We start from the raw sequence: 22,664 nt of genomic DNA, 5'->3' as shown, positions 1-22,664 counted from the left end.
TATAGTAACAGTAGATAATAGTCTCTGGGAAGGGAGTGTGACTGTGGGATAGCAGGTATAGTAGGGAGAGATGGTGTCTATAGTAACAGTGGATAATAGTCTCTGGGAAGGGAGTGTGACTGTGGGATAGCAGGTATAGTAGGGAGAGATGGTGTCTATAGTAACAGTGGATAATAGTCTCTGGGAAGGGAGTGTGACTGTGGGATAGCAGGTATAGTAGGGAGAGATGGTGCCTATAGTAACAGTGGATAATAGTCTCTGGGAAGGGAGTGTGACTGTGGGATAGCAGGTATAGTAGGGAGAGATGGTGCCTATAGTAACAGTGGGATAATAGTCTCTGGGAAGGGAGTGTGACTGTGGGATATCAGATATAGTAGGGAGAGATGGTGCCTATAGTAACAGTGGATAATAGTCTCTGGGAAGGGAGTGTGACTGTAGGATAGCAGGTATAGTAGGGAGAGATGGTGTCTATAGTAACAGTGGATAATAGTCTCTGGGAAGGGAGTGTGACTGTGGGATAGCAGGTATAGTAGGGAGAGATGGTGCCTATAGTAACAGTGGGATAAAAGTCTCTGGGAAGGGAGTGTGACTGTGGGATAGCAGGTATAGTAGGGAGAGATGGTGCCTATAGTAACAGTGGATAATAGTCTGTGGGAAGGGAGTGTGACTGTGGGATAGCAGGTATAGTAGGGAGAGATGGTGCCTATAGTAACAGTGAATAATAGTCTCTGGGAAGGGAGTGTGACTGTGGGATAGCAGGTATAGTAGGGAGAGATGGTGCCTATAGTAACAGTGGATAATAGTCTCTGGGAAGGGAGTGTGACTGTGGGATAGCAGGTATAGTAGGGAGAGATGGTACTGGTAGTAGCAGTGAACATAATACCATATGGAAAGAGACAAGAACAGGAAAGTTGGTAAAGTAAAACAAATACTACTACTGACTGCTAAACACTAATGAAGGATGTTGGGAGGTGCACTTCCCACTTCCAAAGGTTGTACAATGTTATATTTTAAGTATGTTTTTGGTATTTTTTGTTGTCCAGGGCCCAGCCACCACTTAAGATGGTCCTGCTAAAAATAACATTGCCAAAATGATATTATGCTTCTGTTATTACCACAGAGGCACAGACAAGTGAATAAGTCCAAGTTAAATACTTTAGCCTGACATCTTGCAAATTTTAGCTTCTACACATTACAACTTATTATTCGCCTTACATGCACCATAGATTACTGCCTTAGGTCCATATAGATCACTGGATATTGGATAGTTCCTGCTGGATTGAGTTCATACCTTATACTGATAGAGACATGATATATTTATTAAATAAACAGTTCCAACTCAAAGCCCAACACTGCATCTGCCAGAACATAATGTACTTCACTCCAAGCTATGGGCATTGATTTTTAGAAAACAGCAGGTTTTGGAAGGTGCTTTGTATTATTGTTTTCAATTTTTTTAGCTAATTGGTTGCTCACAATAAGATGCTATGAATTGAAATGGCCTCTGTGCTCTTTATTTCTTTATTGTTACTTGCCTGGGTAGTGTGAGAACCAGTGCGTGATCCATCCCCACCATATATATATATATATATATGTTACCATACCCAGTTGTTACTTGCCATTGCAAACATGACTACTACCACTTTGGTTTAGTGAAATAATAAACACTAAATAAAGAAGTGTATTTGCTGTATTTTTTTTCAATGATTGTATTTTTTACTTTACTCAATTCATTTTATTGGGGTCTTTGCTGCACTAAATTTTAAATAGAATATAAATAAAAGGATGGGAAAGGGGAGGGGAGAAGAGGAATGAAAAGAAAAAAAAGGAGAGAAAAACATGGGATGGAAACAGTGTCGGACTGGCCCACTAGGATACCAGTAAAAACTCCCATGGGCCCAGGTGTCTGTGAGCTCACCCACTCATTTGACTTATATGCCTATGCCTTGGCCAAATAGGAAAGATAATAATAAAAAAAGTAAGAAAGAGCAAAAAGGAGGCTGGAAGACATGTACTGGCCTCATTTATTAACAGTGAGCCAAACTGCAGTAACTCTGTTTTGCCCTCTTATGTTATTGGGCACTCAATAATACCAGTAACATCAAATTTTTTTTTTAAAAAAAAAAATTCGTTTGTATACAATGAAAAAAATACTAAGACAAATTAAACTTTGAAATTGCTAAGTCGCTGATTCACTAAGGGTTGAATATCGAGGGTTAATTAACCCTCGATATTCGACTAGGAATTAAAATCCTTCGACTTCGAATATCGAAGTCGAAGGATTTAGCGCAAATACTGCGATCGTACAATCAAATGATTATTCCTTCGATCGAACGATTAAATCCTTCCAATCGAACGATTCGAAGGATTTTAATCCAACGATCGAAGGAATATCCTTCGATCAAAAAAACTTAGGAAAGCCCATGGGGACCTTCCCCAAAGGCTAACATTGACTTCGGTAGCTTTTAGCTGCCAAAGTAGGGGGTTGAAGTTTTTTTTAAAGAGACAGTACTTCGACTATCGAATGGTCGAATAGTCGAACGATTTTTAGTTCGAATCCTTCGATTCGAAGTCGTAGTCGAAGGTCGAAGTAGCCCATTCGATGGTCGAAGTAGCCCAAAAAATACTTCGAAATTGGAAGTTTTTTTAATTTGATTCCTTCACTCGAATTTAGTGAATCGGCCCCTAAGTCTTCATTAAGAAATAACTTACCGAAACTCCGCTTGCGCTCCTCTTCAGAAAAGGCGACGATCCATCATGTAGCGCTCAATTTCTCCTCCCCTATAAGGAAGGCATGGAGGACAAATTGAGCAGCGCACAACGGATCGCCGTATCACCTTTTCTGATATAATTTGTCTTTGTGTTTTTTGTTTTTTTTTTAAATTGAAGTTGTTACTACCAAGATTACCTTAGTGTGTTTTTCCTGCACATGCAACTAGTGAAACACATGCTATTGTCTGTTGCATTGGCACGCTAGAAGTGAAACACCTTTACTGGTAAATCGTTTTCAATTTGGGGTGCACATTATTTTGTTGGTGAAAACTATTACACTAAGGAGGAAAGGCTGCATTGTCTGTAAAAATCATGGTGGTTTTTAGGATTTTATTTAATTCTGGGGTCTTGAACTTGTTACTGATTGGTCTCATTATTCCAGACTCAGATGGGTTTATGGTAGTTATGTGCGGGTCGACCAAATGTTGCGCAGGGAAAGCGGAAGGAAGAACTCGATTCAACCTGGCAATCTTGTGCAGAAGTTGGCCCAAAACCACCTGACCTACCAGTTCTGCGGTTTTAGACCAGCCCAAACAGCACTTGTTTCTAGAACCTTAAAGCTGACCACACAATGATGTCAGTTTCCAACATTAATTCAGGACCCTTAAATGATTGAATGGAAGATATCTCCTGCAAATGCCATAAAGTTGATTGGCCAATACAGACACCAGTAGACAGATGACTAAATTAGATGCTGATATGGAGATAATCTGAGAAACCAGGTTTGGATGCCTGAGATTTAGGAAGTTATTTAATAAACCTTGAATTTACCTAGTCTGGCTTTTTGGGGCTAAAATTCACATATTTAGTAGAAAAAATTATTCCCTGATGCTGCAAAAAGCTGGAATCCAAAAATCCGCCATCTCAGTCCTGTATAAGTCAATGGGAGAGGCATCTATCTCAATTTGGAGTTTTTTCCTCTTCTGCTCTGTGTAGCCCAAAAATCTGACTTTTTTGGGGGTTTTCTGGCAAAAACTGAAAAAAAATCAAGCGGTTTGGGTAAAAAGCCAGAGAAATTAGAGCGATCCGGGTTTTCACTTTTATCGAGATCAGATTAATTTGGGTCATTTAATTAATAAATAAGGAGGCTGTGTTTTTTTTATGAAACATGATATAAATTCAGATTTTAAGTCCAATATAAGCACAGGTTAAACGTTCTTGATGTAGAAATAGAAAATATCTAATTATTATTATACAATAAAAAATATTTCCTTTTTACTTTCATTCATAGTATTGTCTCCCAATCAGAGGCCCCTCTTGGAAACTTGTGTATTGCCAAATGTTTTGTTCAGCAACTGCAAGTGACCCAATAAAACAACACAGGATTAAAAAGGTTATTGGATTCCTATCCCTATTTTCCTACCTCTTTTTTACACTTTTTCATTTCACTTAAGTGCAAGGTAGATAGTAGTTAACATTTGCTGTGTAGCCTGGAATGAATCAAGGGAAGTGGCACTTTAGAGAGAATACAGTAAGTGTCTCTTAATCAGCTAAATAGAAGGCAGGCATTCTTCAAAAAAAAGGCAGAGGAATATGATGAGATGGGTAGGATGATGGGGGGGGGGGGAAGCAGTGCCAGAAACATCTATATATAAGTCTTGGAAAACCTACAATAGAAATGTTACTTATAATACTGTAATTACACAAAAAAAGGATCGATAGCTTAAATGTAACGGGTGGTTCTGAAATGCAATAGTATAGTACAGCTCACATCCTTCTCATTCCCCCTCACGTCTCCTATTTAGCGCCGTTGTCATGGAATACTCTTGTGGCAGTGCCCCTGAAGGTACATTAACAAGAGCCATAGCGTGGCGTTAAGGAAACAATGTTCTGACCTCAAAAGCAATTTCTACATTAATCTATGACGACAATATCCAGAGGCAGCATTTAACTCGCCTTAAAAGCTGGGAAAAGGGAGCTGAAATAGAAAGGCCCTTCCATTGACAAGGACAACGAGCTAATGAGGCAGTTCTATAACCAGTCAAAAGCATTCATTGAAAACAAGGCAGAATGGGTCGAGGGAAGGACATAGAGCGAGTATTCATCCTTTGGTTTCTCTGGGGTCCATAGGTCGGTACATCTCCTTGGTCAACCTTCATATTTTTTCATATTTATGATATTGCTGTTCTTTACTGATAAAATCAGTGGTGTTCATCCTTCAGCTCTCCAGCTGTTACTCAACCTCAGTTCTGCCCCTTCAATTTTAACCTTCAACCTTAGGAATGCATAGCTCTCTGTGACCCTCACTGATGTCCTAACCTGAAGGAATGTTACCATACTGTGCCATGCTTTCAGAATTAACCAGACCCAGATACACATATAGCACGGCTAACGACACTGCTGTCAACATAATATAAAATAATATAAAGATGCAGTTTATGGTGGTATGGATGGTGGTTTTCTGATGCGGTATAATGTCTCGTAGCCTACAGCCCCCTTGAAAGAGGTTAGTTGGTTTTCTGGGGTTAGTTTGTTGGTTTACTGGGGTTAGAGTTAGAGTACTTATTATGCTCTGTCCCATTTGATACATGTCAAAAGTTGGTGATTTCACCTTTCTTTCACACGTTGGGGAAAACTCACTTAAGGGACAAATTTACCCCTCGGAAGGCTTCGCCACACTTCGTCAGGAGCAACGTTTCAGCGCATATGTAATTCAACAGAATGCAAAGTTATGTCTCGGCAGTCGGACGCTGGCGAAGTTTCATCAGCTTAAGCATATTTTGTGAACTTTCACTAACGTTAATTAATCATCAATACACTTACGCTTAGGTCAATTTCAATAGGGCGGGTACATATAGGTCATATATATGTCTCTATTAATGTTGGTGCAAATGCTTGAAGTGGCCACTTATTATTATAAATGTCCAAGGAAGCAAAATAAAGACTAAAGAGATCCTCTAATGTACATGAGCCCACTATAAAACAAATGTGCCATGAGCTTGAAATGGTTAAAAAAATATTATAAAAATATTTATGTCACGTTCGGCATCCTAACTCCAGAACCAATGCTAGACTCCCTGGTCTCGGCTCTTGCTTCTGCCTTTAACAGCCGCCTTTCACCTCGGGAGGAGCCCTCAGCTAATTGGAAGCCACCAGGTCTTACTAAGAGAGGAGCAAAGCTAGAGGTTCTGGATGAGCAAAGGGGCACAATCGTTTCACCAAGGATACTGGATGGAAGACAACACAGCTTGGAAGACAGACCAGACAATGCAGTGTGGAAGGGCAGGCTGGGCCAGCACAAGCAGAGTTAGGAATAGTCAGACAGGCCAGAATCAGGATTGGAGAATGAAGAATAGTCAGACAGGCAAGGGTCAGATTGGAGAGTTCAGAATAAACAGCCAGGCAAGGGTCAGGATACAGAGTTCAAAACAGTCAGGCAAGGCAAGGGTCAATAACCAGAAGATCAACAGGATTCACATAGAAATAGCACCAGGAACAAACTAATTGAACCTAACAATGGCCAATGTGTTTTATTTCAAAGCCCCTTTAAATACTTTGAATTTCGTGCCATTGCATGACATCATCACATTGGCCCATAAACCTGGAAGCGTGCGGCCGTGTGCACCATAGAGGTACTGGCGCTGAACGGAGCAGGAAGCATGCGAAGGGCGTCCTTGTTGGAGGCATGTCGGGCGTCCCCACCGCTCACAGGGTAAGCCACTAGACTACCAGGGAAACTTATGGTTACAGTTGCAACTTTATAATATGAAAATATTAGACTGATCTCTTTCACTAGCGAATTGCCCTCTATGCCTGTTGGCGATGTCCCTGCAGATTGAATTTTGGGTGAATTTTTGCTAGCGGCAGCCACTTCGTCCTTTAGTGAATTTGCCCCATAGAGTCCCTTCTCCATCAAAATTCTGCAGTTCTCCTCTTTAGGAACAGAATGTAGCCTTGTAAACAAGCATTTCTGCCTTTGCTTTGTGCGAAAAGATTCATTTCTGGCCCTATATTCTGTTGGGAGTGCATCCCGCTGCCGGATATATCAATTAATTAGTGTTGTTGCTAAATAAATATTCCTTGTTAATAACACAATTTTATTATCATGATACCATCATTACAACACAACGGTTTCTGCATTATTACCGGACTATTATCACACATCTTGGCTAATTGAAGGCTTGACTTGTTATTTCTCAATGCTTAATTAACGGATAATGAATCATATATTCAGAGTGAGATGTGGAGACGATGAGAAGAAAACGAAAGACAGATACTGTAGATAGCTGCCATTGGGAATACTACCCCCCCCCCCATATTTTAATAGTTCTGAACAGTCACCTATGACAAGTGAGACCCCAGGATTCTTTACTGAAATCTCTTCTGAATATCATATTAGATATTTTTATGGAATCCGCCTGCATGTCTGCGAAATAGTGTCTGGGAGGAGCAATAAAAGTGGTCTAGGTGAGATGTTACCAATTTCAACAACTTTGTCTGTTTATCCATTTTCGGCATAGTTGTTTCGCGTTAGCAATGCTTTGATTTTGCTCTTTTAATAAAGAACTTTAACCATGATATCACTAGAAATGTTTCTACCATCTCAATCCTTACAAAATCCCATTATTTCCTATGAAGATTGGAAATGTGTTTTTTTTTTTTGTAAAATGAAAATGATCCATACTTTACTGCCAGTTGATAACAAACCAACATCTCTGTGTGAGAAGGCCTTTACATAATTTAAAGCTTTCAGGTTAACATGTTTGAGGATAACAGATCCCATATATATGTTAAAGCTATGGGACCCATAATCAAAAGCTCTGAATTAAGAGAAGGCCTTCTCCCATAGAGTCCTTTTTAATTAAATAATTACAATTTTTAAAAATGATTTCCTTTTTCTCTGTAATAAAACAAAACCTTGCACTTGATTCAAACTAAAATCAAATTAATTCTTACTCTTTTATTTTATTTAATGCTTAAAAACATTTAGTAGACAAAGTGATTCAGTTTATGGGAAAAAAAACCCTTTTCCAGAAAACCAAGTCCTGAGCATTCTGGATAATATATTCCATACAGGTATGGGACCTGTTATCTAGAATGATTGGGACCTGGGGTTTTTTACGGATAAAGGATCTTTCCATGATTTGGATCTTCATACCTTAAGTCTACTAGAAAATCATGTAAATATTAAGGGGCCCATTTACTTAGCTCGAGTGAAGGAATAGAGGAAAAAAACTTTGAATTTCGAATGTTTTTTTTGGCTACTTCGACCATTGAATGGGCTACTTCGACCTACGACTTTGACCTTGACTTCGAATCGAACGATTCAAACTAAAAATCGTTCGACTATTCGACCATTCGATAGTAGAAGCACTGTCTCTTTAAGAAAAAACTTTGACCCCCTAGTTAGCCACCTAAAAGCTACCGAAGTCAATGTTAGCCTATGGGGATGGTCCCCATAGGCTTTGCTAGCTTTTTTTGGTCGAACAAAAATCGTTCGATCGATGATATAAAATCCTTCGAAACGAACGAATAGCGCTAAATCCTTTGGCTTTGATATTCGAAGTTGAAGGATTTAATTAACCCTCGATATTCAACCTTAAGTAAATTTGCCCCTAAATATACCCGATAGGCTGGTTTTGCTTCCAATAAGGATTAATTATATCTTAGTTGGGATAAAGTACTAGCGACTGTTTTATTATTATAGAGCAAAAGGAAATCATTTTAAAAAATTTGAATTATTTGTAAAATGGTAGAAGGCCTCTCTCCGTATATGTATATTCTCCATTTAAATTGTGGTAGAGTGACCAAAGAAAGATGTCAAAAGGTGAATGTTGCCTTTAATTATTCCCCAATAGGAGATGTAAGCTGTACTAAACAGGCAATGGTTTCTCTGTGTAAAGGATTTTGTTATCTGGCCCTGGAAGCTATAATGTTCTGGAAGGAACATACAATGCACTCCAGTGGTCCAATATTCATACTGGAGCTCACTTTCCAAAGGAAGGCTGTCCTGCTGAAAGGCATTTAATTGTAGTGGAAATGTTAAGAAGGTGTCTCAGAGCAGGGCACAGATTAGGAAGGTTACCTGTCTGTGTTAGGAACTCCCAGAGGGGATGACGGTGCTGCTGGTCACTGAAAGGAGCAGAAAGAGACATGACCAGGTGACTGAGAGTCTAAAGTGATTGAGAAAAGCCAGAAGGGTGAGTTAGGCCATAGGCTGGTGAACTGGTATCCCAGGAGGGGAGAGTCAAAAGGCTTAGGGGCAAATTCACTAAGAGGCGAAGCGCCGAACGCTAGCGTTAATTCGCTAGCGTTTGGCATTTTCGCTACTGCGCAAATTCACTAACGAACGCTGGCGTAGTTTCGCTAGTGTTACTTCGCAACCTTACGCCAGGCGAAGTTTCGCTAGCGACGAAACTACGCAAATTCACTAACTTGCGCAGTGTAGTGAACGCTACCTTTTACGCTAGACTTCCTTCGCCACCTCAGACCTGGCGAAGAGCAATAGAGTAGATAGGGATTGTTTAAAAAAAAGTCAATTTTTTTTCTAAGTTTCAAAAAAACGCTGGCGTGTTTTCTACATGATGGCTGATAGGCTGAAAAAGATCGAAAAATTTTTGGGGCTCCCCTTCCTCCCCCCTACATTTCCTGACTCATGGCAACTTACCTAGACAGTGGGCACATGTGTAGGGCAAAATAAAATATTTATTTGCAGATTTGAAGGTTTTCTAGGCATTTGTAGTGCAGATACGTGTTCCTCCATTGAAATTTGAATTTCGCGCCGTATGCAAATTAGCCTTCGCTAGCGTAACTTCGCTTTATATAGCGAATCAACGCTAGCGCAACTTCGCAACCTTACGCTACCCCTGTGCGCAATTTCGGATTTTAGTGAATTTGCGGAGCCCTGGCGAAAGTACGCCTGGCGAAGTGCGGCGAAGTGCGGCGAAGTTGCGCCTGGCGCAACTTCGCATCTTAGTGAATTTGCCCCTTAGTGAGAAGCCCAGAATATTCCAGAGTGTGGAAGCCACCCTGTATGGTGAGAACCCCAGAAAAGTCTTGAATGGTTGCTATTTAAACTTGAATGATCTGTGTTCCTGTCACATTTTTGTTGGGAAGAGTTTGGCAAAATAACCCTGTGTTTTTGCCTGTAGATGTGGTTTCCTTGTCTTTATGCTCGTGATCCTCTGCTTACCTGCCTACTATAGCCGATTCTCCATAAACTGTGTGTACAGGCAGCCAGCTTGTCACAATAACTATATTACCAGTAGAAGAAAAAAATGCGGCAAAAATAGGCATTACAGTAGATAAAAACCAAAACTAATGTCCCATTAAGAAAATGGGGGAAATGTATTTTTCATGCTTTTGAAATCTTTTTTGCAATGTTGAAACAGGGTGCCCTGTAAATTGTTTCCATATTGTGAGATCATAGGGTGACATAATTATACATGATTTAGCATTACTGAACTGCAATATTCACTTCCCCAAGAGTTATTAAATCATCCCCTGTCACCATCACCGTGACCTCACAATCCATTTGTGAACTCAAAGAACTTCAATATTCTTTTTTAAATGTGACTTTATCTTATGTTGGAAAAATACAAGTCTACTGTTAGCAAAGCAAATCATGACTTGTTCTACAGGGTGCTAACTGATATTTAATTGAAGCCTCTTCAGGTAAAGTACCTTTCATTATATAAAATCATCTTGGCAAGTTGACATATTTATGTAAACTTAGGAAGGTAAAGAGGGTGTGATACTTGTCTTTGGGCTTTGATGTACAAACCCAGTAGGTGATGGAGAGTGGAGAAAAGTTGCAGTGATGCTTAGTGTTGGGCTTTCAGGCCCAGGCTAATAAATTCTTCTTGTCTTTGAAACAGATGTTTTCATCCCTCTGGTAGAGTAGAAACCAAACTTTTGTTGCAGTCGTGATTAAACTTTAAAAAGCATCTGTAAAGCAATTGCCATGACTTATTGATGAGGTGACAACATATTCCTCAGTTGTATACATCAAAGAGAATGCTGGCAGGCCAACCATGAAATGGTTAAAGTATAATGTTGTGGCTGATGCAAGTTTTCAACTCTGTTGATTCCTAAAATACATTCTATATCTCAGTGATCAGCATTAACACTGCCCTCTAGCTGTTGATAAACTACAAATATTGACTATTGCAGAGGCCTGCTAAAAGTCAAGAGTTTGGGGGCAGGGATGTTTGACAGTTTTCTGTGGTTCTTCATTTCTATACGTCTCACTGGTTTTATGCCAAAAACATGAAATCTGTACGCTATCGTTTAAAAAGGCTAGATTCACTTTTACAATATCTTGTTTGAATAAGTCACATGGTAAAACAAATAGCTCCAAAGCCACCTAAACATTTTTTACTTTCCTTATTTTCCATTCTTCTTACGCAGACCATACCATTCCCCATCTAATGAAGGCAAATTGGACACTATGAGGCCGATTTACTAAAATTTGGATTTCAGTTTTTTACGAATTACATTTTCTCTTTAATGTTTTTTTTTTTGATTTCTCAAAAAATTCAAGATTTATTAAGTTTAAAAACAACCAAAAACTCGAATTCTAAACTTCGGCAGGTTACAACAGTCAAGGTCCTATTGGGATCTGCCCTGAAATTATTGGACCTTTTTTAGCCATTCGGATTTTTAGAGTTTTTTTTTTTTTTTTTTTTATCCAGCACACCTCACAAAGTCAAGAAACAACTTCAGTGTCATCTGCCATTGACTTCTACATGAACTTGACAGGTTTTAGATCAGGGGCGTAACTATAGAGGAAGCAGACCCTGCGGTTGCAGGGGGGCCCAGGAGTGTAGGGGGCCCAGTGAGACCCTAATTAATTAGCAATTGTAATATATCTTGGTAAAATAGGCCAACTTATAAATATTTTGGAGCCCTAAATTGAATTTGCTATGGGGCCCAGTAACAACTAGTTATGCCACTGTTTTAGATTATTTTGATTATTAGAGTATTTTTGGATTCGGATCCAAAATGGTGTAAATACTCTCACATTGGATAAGAACAGTGAATGTTTTGTTTTCTCTACTCCTGCATTTGTGAAGGTGACACTATCAAAATAATATAGTATAATAAACTTAGTATATGACATTAAATCATGCATCTCAGAGATACTGTTTAGCAAATAGATCTCAGGCAGCATTTTGGCATGCAAAGGAAGGCTCTTATTTTCTCCCCCAAGACAAATAAATATTAATAGTGTCTAGAAGAAAGTAGAGGGCTTACATAAAACGTGTCCCGTTCTCTAACGTATTTTATCTATATAGGTTGTCATTTCTCCTGCTCAGTGTCTGAGAATAATGTAAACAAGTGTTTTAATAAAATATAATTCTATTGCAGGGAATAAAGTTTCATTGGGAAAGATTTACACATCTTTTAATATGAGAAGTTGCTTGGGGAAAGCAGCAATATTTTATAATTTTTTTATTATTTTTAATATTGTCCTATTCTAAAGCAGGTTTTTATTCTAAATAAATAAACACCAAGGAGATATACGGAGAATTAGCAATATGCTTAAAAAAAAAAGTCAAACCAAATATTAGCCTTGTTAGAGTGAAGGACAGAAGGCTAATGAAGGTGCATGACCTTAAACAAGTGTGATCAGTGCTAAGATTTAGCCTGTAGCCCTACATTAGCTTGAAGTGCACTTAAAGGGGTGGTTCATCTTTAGGTTAACTTTTAGGATGTTATAGAATAGCTTATTCTAATCAAGTTTTCAATCTTCATTATTTATATTTTTTTTTATTTGCCTTCTTCTTCTGACTTTTTCCAGCTGTCAAATTGAGGTCATTGACCCCATCAAAAAAAAAAAAGCTCGGTAAAGCTACACATTAAGGGGCAGATTTATCAAGGGTCGAAGTGAATTCGAGGGAATTTTTGAAGTAAAAAAAACGAAATTCAAAGCAATTTTTTGGATATTTCGACAATCAAATAGGATACTACGACGTCGAATTTACTTTGCAGGGCCGGAACTAGGGGTAGGCAGAGTAGGCACGTGCCTAGGGCGCAAAGCTGAGGGGGCGCCAGGCACGTGCCTGCTCTGTTGCCTACCCCGTGTCCGGTCCTGTGTCTCCCTGAGTGGCGCCCATAATTTCTGTTTCAAATGCGATTGCGCGCATGCGTGTAGTTTTGCGCATGCGCGCCGGTGCGTAGTTTCGCGCATATGCACATGTGCGTAGTTTCGCGCATACGCGCCGGCGTGTAGTTTCACGCATGCGCTCCGGCACCTAGTTTCGCGCATGCACGATTGAGCGCACACTAAACCGGCGCCGTACCCGGCCAGGTTACCTAGGGCGCCTGGCTGGGTTGGTCCGGCTCTGTTACTTCGATTCGAAGTTAAAATCGTTCGAATATTCGACCATTCGATAATCTAAGTACTGTCTCTTTAAAAAAAGTTGCCTTCAATACTTCGCCAAATTAAACCTGCTGAAGTGCTATGTTAGCCTATGGGGACCTTCTAGTCCATTTTTGTAAGTTTTCACACATGAAAGTAAAATCGTTCGATTGTACTCTAAAATCGTTCGAATCGCTCAATTCGAACGATTTAATCGTACGATCGAAGATTTAACTTCGATTGTTCGATGGGCAAATTTGGTGAAAAATACCTCGACTTCGATATTCGAAGTCAAAGTATTTCAATTCGATGGTCAAATTTCGAAGTATTTTACACTTCAAAATTCGACCCTTGATAAATCTGCCCCTCATAGTTATGGCTACTTTTTATACTCATCTTTCTATTCAGGCCTTCCTCTATTCATATTCCAGTCTATTATACAAATCAGTACATGGTTGCTAGAGTAATTTGGACCCTAGCAACCAGATCGCTGTTATTGCGATCTAGTGAGCTGTTGAATTAAAAGCAAAATAACTCAAAAAAACACAAATAATAACAAATTCTGGAAATTTCAAATGTTTCACAATATCACTCTCTATATCATACTAAAAGTTATTTTAAAGGTGAACAACCCCTTTAACTTGGCCAAGTGCTGACCAGTAAAGAATATTTAGACAATGTTATTGGCCAGGGGTCCCCAACCTTTTTTACCCGTGAGCAACATTCAGAGGTAAAAGAAGTAGTGGGGCCAACACAAGCATGCAAAAAGTTCCCGGGGTGCCAATAATGGAATGTGATTGACTACTGGTAGCCCCTATGCGGAGTGTCAATCTTCAGTAGGCTCTATTTGGCAGTTCACCTGGTTTTCATGCATCCAAAACTTGCCTCCAAGCCTGGAATTCAAAAATAAGCACCTGCTTTGAGGCCAATGGGAGCAACATCCAAGGGGTTGGGGAGCAACATGTTGCTCATGAGCCACTAGTTGGGGATCCTTGTTATAGGCAATAGTTATATTACTTTGCACATCTAGTCATAATTTATAGGGGGAGATTTCATACTTACAGGCAAATGGGTACATTTTGTAAATAGTTGAGCATCCTGCTCCAGCCAAGTTTTTACTACAGGAATAGGTTACTGACATGGTCAACCAATGTCCCTTACATATAACTCTGAATAGTCCATGTAGATTTATTTTATGATTTACTTTTACCATATGTCTGCCTGTCTTGTAGACATTAAATATAGATGTGTGAGCTTATATTATACATTTATGTCCCATAAATGAAAGCAAACATCTAACAAAAAAAATAAGCAGCTTCCTTGTATTGCTTGGCAAAAAAATCATGTCGACATCAGTAAACTGAAATATCACACTTGTCGTACATAGCAATAGCAACTTGTAATTCTCAGAGAATTAAAAAAAAAAATGACAGCTTGCCACAGCTATGGTTCAGAACCTCAAAGTCTCTGAAGATTCAATTATCTTTCTAGTTACATACTCTATTCATAGCATGATGAGTAAAACAGCTAGCATATAAAATGAGTCTAGATAGAAGAAAACATATATACATAAAGGATAATGGAACACATGTCATCTGTTTGAAGTCAGAAGGCCACAAGTTTCCATTTTACTTAGTTACCAGGGGGCTTTTATTGTTCTCTGTCAGTACAGATAGGAGTTTTCTTAGAATGGCTGTATCAAATTGTGCCAGATCAATAAAGCTTCATTTGGTGCTTTTTATGCTTTTATCAAAAACTTTCATGTACAGTAGTTCACAGTAGACTGGCTATTGTTAGAGATGAGAAGCTCTGTGTTGACTAAGAGCTTTCAAGTACCTTCATGACACATTGGCGGTTTTGTCTGTGGCCGGTACAGAACATTGGATGCAAATGATATATACTGATTCCATTCATACTCTAGGTTACGCTCATGGCAAGACTATATGAAGAGAGAGGCATTAGTCACATCTTTTCTTATCATGGTTTCTGTTGAATGCCAACACATCAGATGTTTCCAGTACACATTAGTAATTTCTAGTGCTGCTCTATTTCTCTTTAAGAGTAACTTTCAAGGTGCTTGGGTCTGTCAAGGTTATAAACTGCTCAGACCCTTCTTATGGATCACAGTTGTGTTGCCTTATGGGAAAAGAACATGTGACTCATCATATATGCGATGAATATCTAAACTACTAACATAGCATATGGTACGTGGCTTATTGATGAATATCAATGTTGCAGTGTCCTACTGAAGAGCAACAAACAAACCCTGTAGATCCGAACAGAATGGTCATGTGGCTTGAATGGCTAATGCAAAGCAAAGAGAAAAATAATTACTATAAAGCACAAGAATTCCATCTGCCCGGGCCGATGGAAATTGAAATGTGTTATATGAGTTTTCAAACAGAATGAACATATTTTGAAGAGAGGCCAAAGAGAATGGAGAACCACAAAGGACACTACAAGCACATAAGTGTATATAGGATTGCTACCATTCTGTCTAATACCAGGATCATCAGAAATCCAGAGGTAAAAACTGGAATGGTGGCAACCCTAGAGATGTTTAAGCCACATTTTGGTCTTGTGATTGACACAACAACATATGAGGATTTTTACCTTACTGCTCTCATCCATCCAAGTCCCATATCGACACTGTGTGTGGAAAACAAGAAGATATTAGATATTTTTCCCCAAAATTCGGAGGCATATACGAGTAAAAAAAAATGTAGCCATGTGTAATTGAATCAAGAAACATCGTCATACAAACAGTTCTGTTGTAGGTTTATATGAGCCCTGGGTTTCAGCCAAGGACATTTTATAATATATATATATATCCTTTCTGTACAAAAATAATAATGAATATTAAACTTAAATAATAATTACAATTAAAAATGCAGCATCATTTTAGGTAGAGACAGGATGTGGTTTTCAGGTTAGCACTGAGTTAGAAATGGCAAACAAGACAGATGCAGTTTTAGTAACAAACATACACATCTGGATTTGTATAGATGGGACCTATTTATGAGAAATGGCTGGTTCAGATATGTTTTGTTGTAAAAAAAATGCATGTTTTCCTATTTTGAAGATGGTTACTTTAAAGGGATACTGTCATGGGAAAAATGAATCAGTTAATAGCGCTGCTCCAGCAGAATTCTGCACTGAAATCCATTTCTCAAAAGAGCAAACTGATTTTTTTATATTTAATTTTGAAATCTGACATGGGGCTAGACATATTGTCAATTTCCCAGCTGCCCCAAATCATGTGACTTGTGCTCTGATAAACTTCAATCACTCTTTACTGCTGTACTGCAAGTTGGAGTGATATCACCCCCTCCCTTCCCCCCCCCCCCCCAGCAGCCAAACAAAAGAACAATGGGAAGGTAACCAGATAACAGCTCCCTAACACAAGATAACAGCTGCCTGGTAGATCTAAGAATAACATTCAATAGTAAAAACCCATGTCCCACTGAGACACATTCAGTTACATTGAGAAGGAAAAACAGCAGCCTGCCAGAAAGCATTTCTCTCCTAAAGTGCAGGCACAAGTCACATGACCTGGGGCAGCTGGGAAATTGACAAAATGTCTAGCCCCATGTCAGATTTCAAAATTGAATATAAAAAAATCTGTTTGCTCTTTTGAGAAATGGATTTCAGTGTAGAATTCTGCTGGAGCAGCACTATTAGAGCTGGGCAGACAGAGTCACGGTCGGCACCCGACCCTACAAGAGAGTGTTTGTGCAGCACTATGTGTTTGTGGGATTACTATGTTACTGTTATATATGGCAATCTATCAGGGCTGGAACAAGTGGTAGCAAAAGAGGCACATGCCTAGGGCACAACGGTGGAGGCCATAGGCACGTACCTCTTCTGTTACCTAACCCTAGTCTGTGCCCTTGTCCCCTCACCCCCATCATCAATGCATGTGCATGTGCATGCTTGTTCATTGTGTGCTCTTTATTTAGATGAAGTCCACTTTTGGAGGTCAAACCTGTGATGAGGGCCTCCCTTGCCTCATAACACAGTCATAATTAATGCAAACATTGCTGTATCAGCTATTTAATCAGAGTTACAACAATATAGAATAGAACCCCAAGTTCCACCATATTTGACCTTAAACAAATGGACATTGACCCAAATCTCAATTAATGAATAAGTCAAAACTTCATAGAATCAATTCCTCAACTTAATCTCATAAATAAACATGACGTGTACGGTACCTAAAATAACTGGGGTGATTTGTATTCCACAATGGAAAGTGTGCTGCTGGCTGCAATTTGTGCAATCTCTGATTCGCCTGGTGATTGGTGAACTGGCAGAGCATTAGGTAGCACGAATGTCTCTTTAGACAACTGCCTTTGCAAATGCTAAAAGTTTTAAATATTGATCTTGTTCCTTTAGAAATGTTGGCCTTGTTATAATTCTACCCTCAGGCAGCCTTCATTTCTAAACACATCAGATGTCCCTGCTTGAATTTAACAGTCCAAAACCAGTCACAAAAATAAAAGCATCCTAATGTGTCAAACTAAAAAAGTTCACTTCAAGTGTCATATTTATACTTTTTTCTTCTTGCATTACATAGGACAAAGTAAAATACCAGATACTTCCAATTTTATAGTGCCAGTCTCAAATGAATTTATTATTTTTTCAACAAACACTTATTTCTCCTCAATATTTTTATAGTTAGTCAAGGAACCGGTTATGTGTAGAGCATTCTCCAACTGTACTCAGCTGGAGCTGAAAATATATAAATATTTTTCAAATATTTTACCAAAACAATTAGTACAGGTATGGGACCCATTATCTGGAAACCCATAATCCAGAAAGTAGTGAATTACAGGAAGGCCATCTCTCTTAGATTCCATTTCAGTCAAATAATTCAGATTTTTAAAATGTATTTTCTTTTTATCTGTGATAATAAAACAGTACCTTGTTCCAACCCAAGATATAATTAATCGTTATTAGAGGCAAAACAATCCTATTGGGTTTATTTAATGTTTAAATACATTTTAAGTAGACTTTCCAAATTACAGACAGACCCCTTTATCTGGAAAACCCTAGGCCGTGAGCACTCTAGATAACAGAGTCACTAAAATATAAACAAAACTCGATCGCCATCCAAAAATGCTTTTCCCCCTTACATTCACCTATGAGACTGGTTTAAAAAACTTGAAAAATAATATAGCCTGAATGTTGATGTCTACCACCCAGAAAACTCTATAGAAGCTCACCAGGTTTTAGCTGCCACAATTTTGTACTTGAATTTTCAAGATTTTTTTCTGATGTATAATGATGGGCAACTTTGATGCCCTCGTCAATCTTGACGACAGCTTTAATTTTTCCGATGCGAGTTCAAAATATTTTGACGTTGGCGAATTTTTGCAGCAGTTTCGCAAATTTATTTGACGGCAGCGAAACGCAGAAATTTGTGCCTGTCAAATTTATTTGCTAATCATTTGCTAATCACTACTGATGTATAAATAACACAAATTGGAGTTTAGAAAACTGTATTTTGATAATACCATTAATAATAATAATGCCGTTAATGTTCTATCTTACTCTGCCCCCAGTATTATGCCTAGGCTGTAACTCTTGAAAGCATCAGCCCTTCTTCTAAATGTTAAAGTTTCCATTCCCTTGAGGTTGTGCTTATTGGGCATGTTCCATGAGAAACTGTCTTTGCTTTCATGAGTGTTTCCATCCCAAACAACATCATTGTTCTCTAATTAATGGTGTACTTGCAGAGAATTAACTGATGGAGATCATGTAGCTGCAATTGATTTTTATTCAACAGACGCAACAAAGCAGCAAGAGATTGGGTTAATAACATCTACCCCTTTTATTAAGTTACTTAGCAAAAACAAATAGCACGAGGGCTTGAAATGAACACCAGCACAGATTGCTTTGTTTATGGGGTCACTATTACATCCAACAATTATACGTGTAGAGGCAATATGTGTGAAGGAACTCAGCAGAACCAAACATAGCTCAGATAACATTAGAACAAAAATTCCAACAATATTGGGGTGGATTCACCAAAACATATAGAGGGTCCAGGTGCAAATGCCCTAAACCTCCCGCCTACAAAAGTTTTTGAAAACTACTATCCCATTGATGGTGCAATTAAAAAATACACATTTAAAAAGTATCGCACAAAAAACAGCCTTACATGTTTTGTGTCAAAAGGAACACTTTAAGGAATACAGTCATAGGAAAACATATTTTCAAAATGCAGTTTCCGAGGTGCCCCCAGTCATTTGACTTGTGCTCTGATAAACTTTAGTCACTCTTTACTGCTGTATTGCAAGCTGGAGTGTTACCATCCTCCTTCCCCCCTGCAGCCTATCAGCAGACTAATGGGAAGGTAGCTCAGATAAGCTCAGATAAGGCCTGGAGCAGGGGTTTTTCTTGTACACAATACATCTTCTGCTATTGGATCAAATTGTTGTGAGCCTATACAGTATGGCCAATGTAAAAGAACAATAGACTCTGAAACACAATTAACCACAGTTCATTAATACAGCCTATACTATTTAGAACACAATGGTGCTACTTCCAAAAGGGAACCAATTATCAATAAATAGCCCTCTCCCATATTGTTGTCAAAATAAATTAATATAACTTGGTACCAACTGCTTGCGCAGACTTCTGACCTGAAAGATCTATCAAAGGAAAAGGCAAAAAAGAGAGAAAGGAATTGGGAGGGCACATTTATCAATGGTCGAATTTTGAATTCATGTGAGTTTTTTAAACTCCCTTTAATTCAAATTTATCCGAAATTCAACTGGGGGTTATTTACTAAAAAAATTGAATATCTAAAACAATTCAACCGGGGGATTATTAAATATAAAAACCGAATATCTCAGAAAAAACTCAAACGTCAGGAAGGCTACCAATATCTCCAAATTGCTCACTGTACCTCTCCCATTGACTTATACAGTAATTCGGCAGGTTTTAGATGGCGAATAGTCGAATATGAATTTTTAAAGGCCAGAGTTTAATCTCGAAAACCTAATTAAATTTAAAAAAAAAAAAAACTTGAATCGATTTTGGATAATTCCCTAGTCAATAGTTTTGACCAAAATTTTTTTAGAAAATTCAAATTCAAATTTTCAATTTGACCCTTAATACATCTGCCCATGGTGTTTTTGTAATAATGCACTCTTTTGGATATACAGGTATGGGATCTGTTATTCAGAATGCTGAGGACCGGGGTTTTCCAGATAACAGATCTTTCCTTAATTTGGATCCTCATACTTTAAGGCCACTAGAAAATCATGTAAACATTAAATTAACCCTATAGTCTGGTTTTGCTTCCAATAAGGATTAATTGTATCTTAGTTTGGATCAAGTATAAATTACTGTTTTATTATGACAGATTTTAAAAATTTGGAGAAGGTTTTTCTGTAATTCAGAGCTATGGATAATGGGTTTCTGGATAATGGATCCCATACATGTATATACTTTTATAATTGACTAAGGATAAAACATGAAGTGTCTCTGATCATTTTATACACATATTCAGAGACAAGTATCCACATAAATAACCATGTTCTACAAGTCTATAATTTATCACTTTCACTTTGGATTTGTTTGTCTAAAACCATGTTTTTTTTCCCTAAGCAACCAGCATGTAAAAAAGTGACATAAAAGAAATATATTGGCTTAAAGAAAGGCTTTGTTTGTGTCTGCAGGACCGAGAAATAATTATGGAAATAGGATTAGCGATATGTGCCATCCTTAGTCAACACCCAGCAATAAAAAATTCTGCCTTTTAAGCAGCAGTTAATGATAAGAGAGAATAATCTTTTTAACCTCCACAAAGTAAGCACAGTGCATCATTCACTAGCGCTAAATGCATAAAATAAAATGATTAGTGTAGGGATATGGGCAAATACTGGCATTTAAGCAATTGTAAAAGTTGGCTGTTCCTGGTGTAAGGAGTAAGTCACGGGACAGGGTGAAAAGGGCAAAAATGGGTGCAAATCTCCACTTACTCCAGGACTGACCACTAGGGGGTGTATTCCCCTTACTGCTCTAGTAGTTGCATCTGGGTCAAAGCAAATTACTCCTGTAGTGTGACCAGCCTTAAATGTAAGTATCAATATCCAACGCAAATTTCTATAAACTGAATATTACTCGACATGGGAGTATTCAACAGGCGTGTGTCTCAACGAAATACCAGGATGGGATTATATATGTATTTAGTAGAACACTGGTTGGGCATCTCTAGTGCTCCTCTCTTTACACGTTCTTCTTTTATACCTCAGCAACCGCTCCTCCTCTGCCTCGCCATTCTGTCAATCCCTGCACTGGTTTCCGTTACCTTTCAGAATCAAATTCAAATTAATGACACTGCACTTCACAACTCTGCCCCACCCTACATCTCTGAACTCATCTCTATATACTCACCCAACCGCTTACTACGCTCCTCTACTGACCTGCTCCTCAACTCTTCTCTCATTACCTCCTCACATGCTCACATTCAAGACTTTGCAAGGGCTGCACCCCTCCTCTGGAACTCTCTCCCATGGTCTGTCCGACTTTCTCCCAACCTTTCTGCTTTCAAGAAATCTCTTAAAACGCACTTCTTTCGAGAAGCCTGCCCTCATTCTGCTTAACTACTAAACGCAACACCACATACAGTACCACATTTCTCACCCACTTAATTCGATCTTGCCCACTCCCACACCTTGTGTATTACTCCCTTCCCTTTAGACTGTATGCCTATGAGTAGGGCCTTCCTCACATTTTTGTACCTGTATTGTACCTGTTTGTTGATTGTGATGTATGTAACTCCATATGTTCTATGTATATAATTCATGTGATTTAGTTGTATAATCACATTTACTTTATAGTGCTACGCCATATGTTGGCGCTATATAAATACATGTTAATAATAATAATAATAATACTTTGGCTCTGTTACATAAACCACTGTTTTCTTCTGCTCCTCTTTTCTCTCCTTCTCACTACTTCCTTTCTTTATTTTCCAGTGAGCTTTTCTTATTCCTATTTCCCCCTTCCTGTCTGTTTGATTCTCTTCTAGGATTCGCCTCATTCTCTACAATTCTCTTGCTTCCTCTGCGCTGAACTTTTCTGATTAGTGATCAGTGAATCTGTCCCGTTTTGGTTTGCCAAAAAAATCAATGGGTGTTTTTTCTTATAGTGACTATATTGTCTCTGCAACATTTTTGTCTTAGCGACTTTTTTGGCACTGCAAATTTTTCTGCAGCGAATGTTTGCCACAGTTTCACCAAAAAATATGGCAAAATGCTGAATTTCGCCACAAATCCATGGCGGCTGAAAAAAATATCTCATTATTAGTTCTGATTCCTTCTGGTTACCTTGAAGAGAAGCTGACATAGTTAGAAACCCACAGCCCATTCTGAAAAAGTATTGGACCTCTAACTTAAATAAATGGGTTCAACCCAGAGAAGCTGTTTTATCTCATTAATTGGCTACAGTTACCGATTTCATGTCTAATTAATGGGGCAAATAAAGTTCCTGATTTCTAATTCTTGATTAAGGGGAAGAAATTATACCTTCATAATGTTACTGTAACCAACTCTTAAAGCTCGGAGTCAATGAAAAA

At 38.5% G+C, this 22,664-nt stretch overlaps 1 protein-coding gene across 5 annotated transcripts in view; it reads right to left on the bottom strand.

Moving 5' to 3' along the window:
• Positions 1 to 22,664, bottom strand: part of ctnna2.L (catenin alpha 2 L homeolog) — a 1,040,499-nt gene that overhangs the window by 518,318 nt on the left and 499,517 nt on the right. For 3 of the 5 annotated variants that reach the window (XM_041580668.1, XM_041580652.1, NM_001092812.1), the window contains 1 exon segment: positions 15,689 to 15,724. The exons of the other annotated variants lie outside the window; for them this stretch is intronic. In XM_041580668.1, the coding sequence (XP_041436602.1) occupies positions 15,689 to 15,724 (36 nt within the window). 5 annotated transcript variants of the gene reach the window in all.

This window comes from Xenopus laevis, chromosome 1L (assembly GCF_017654675.1).
Source record: "Xenopus laevis strain J_2021 chromosome 1L, Xenopus_laevis_v10.1, whole genome shotgun sequence".
NCBI classification, from domain to species: domain Eukaryota; kingdom Metazoa; phylum Chordata; class Amphibia; order Anura; family Pipidae; genus Xenopus; species Xenopus laevis.
Note: the sequence above shows the minus strand (reverse complement) of the source record. Positions and strands in the feature narration are given on the sequence as shown.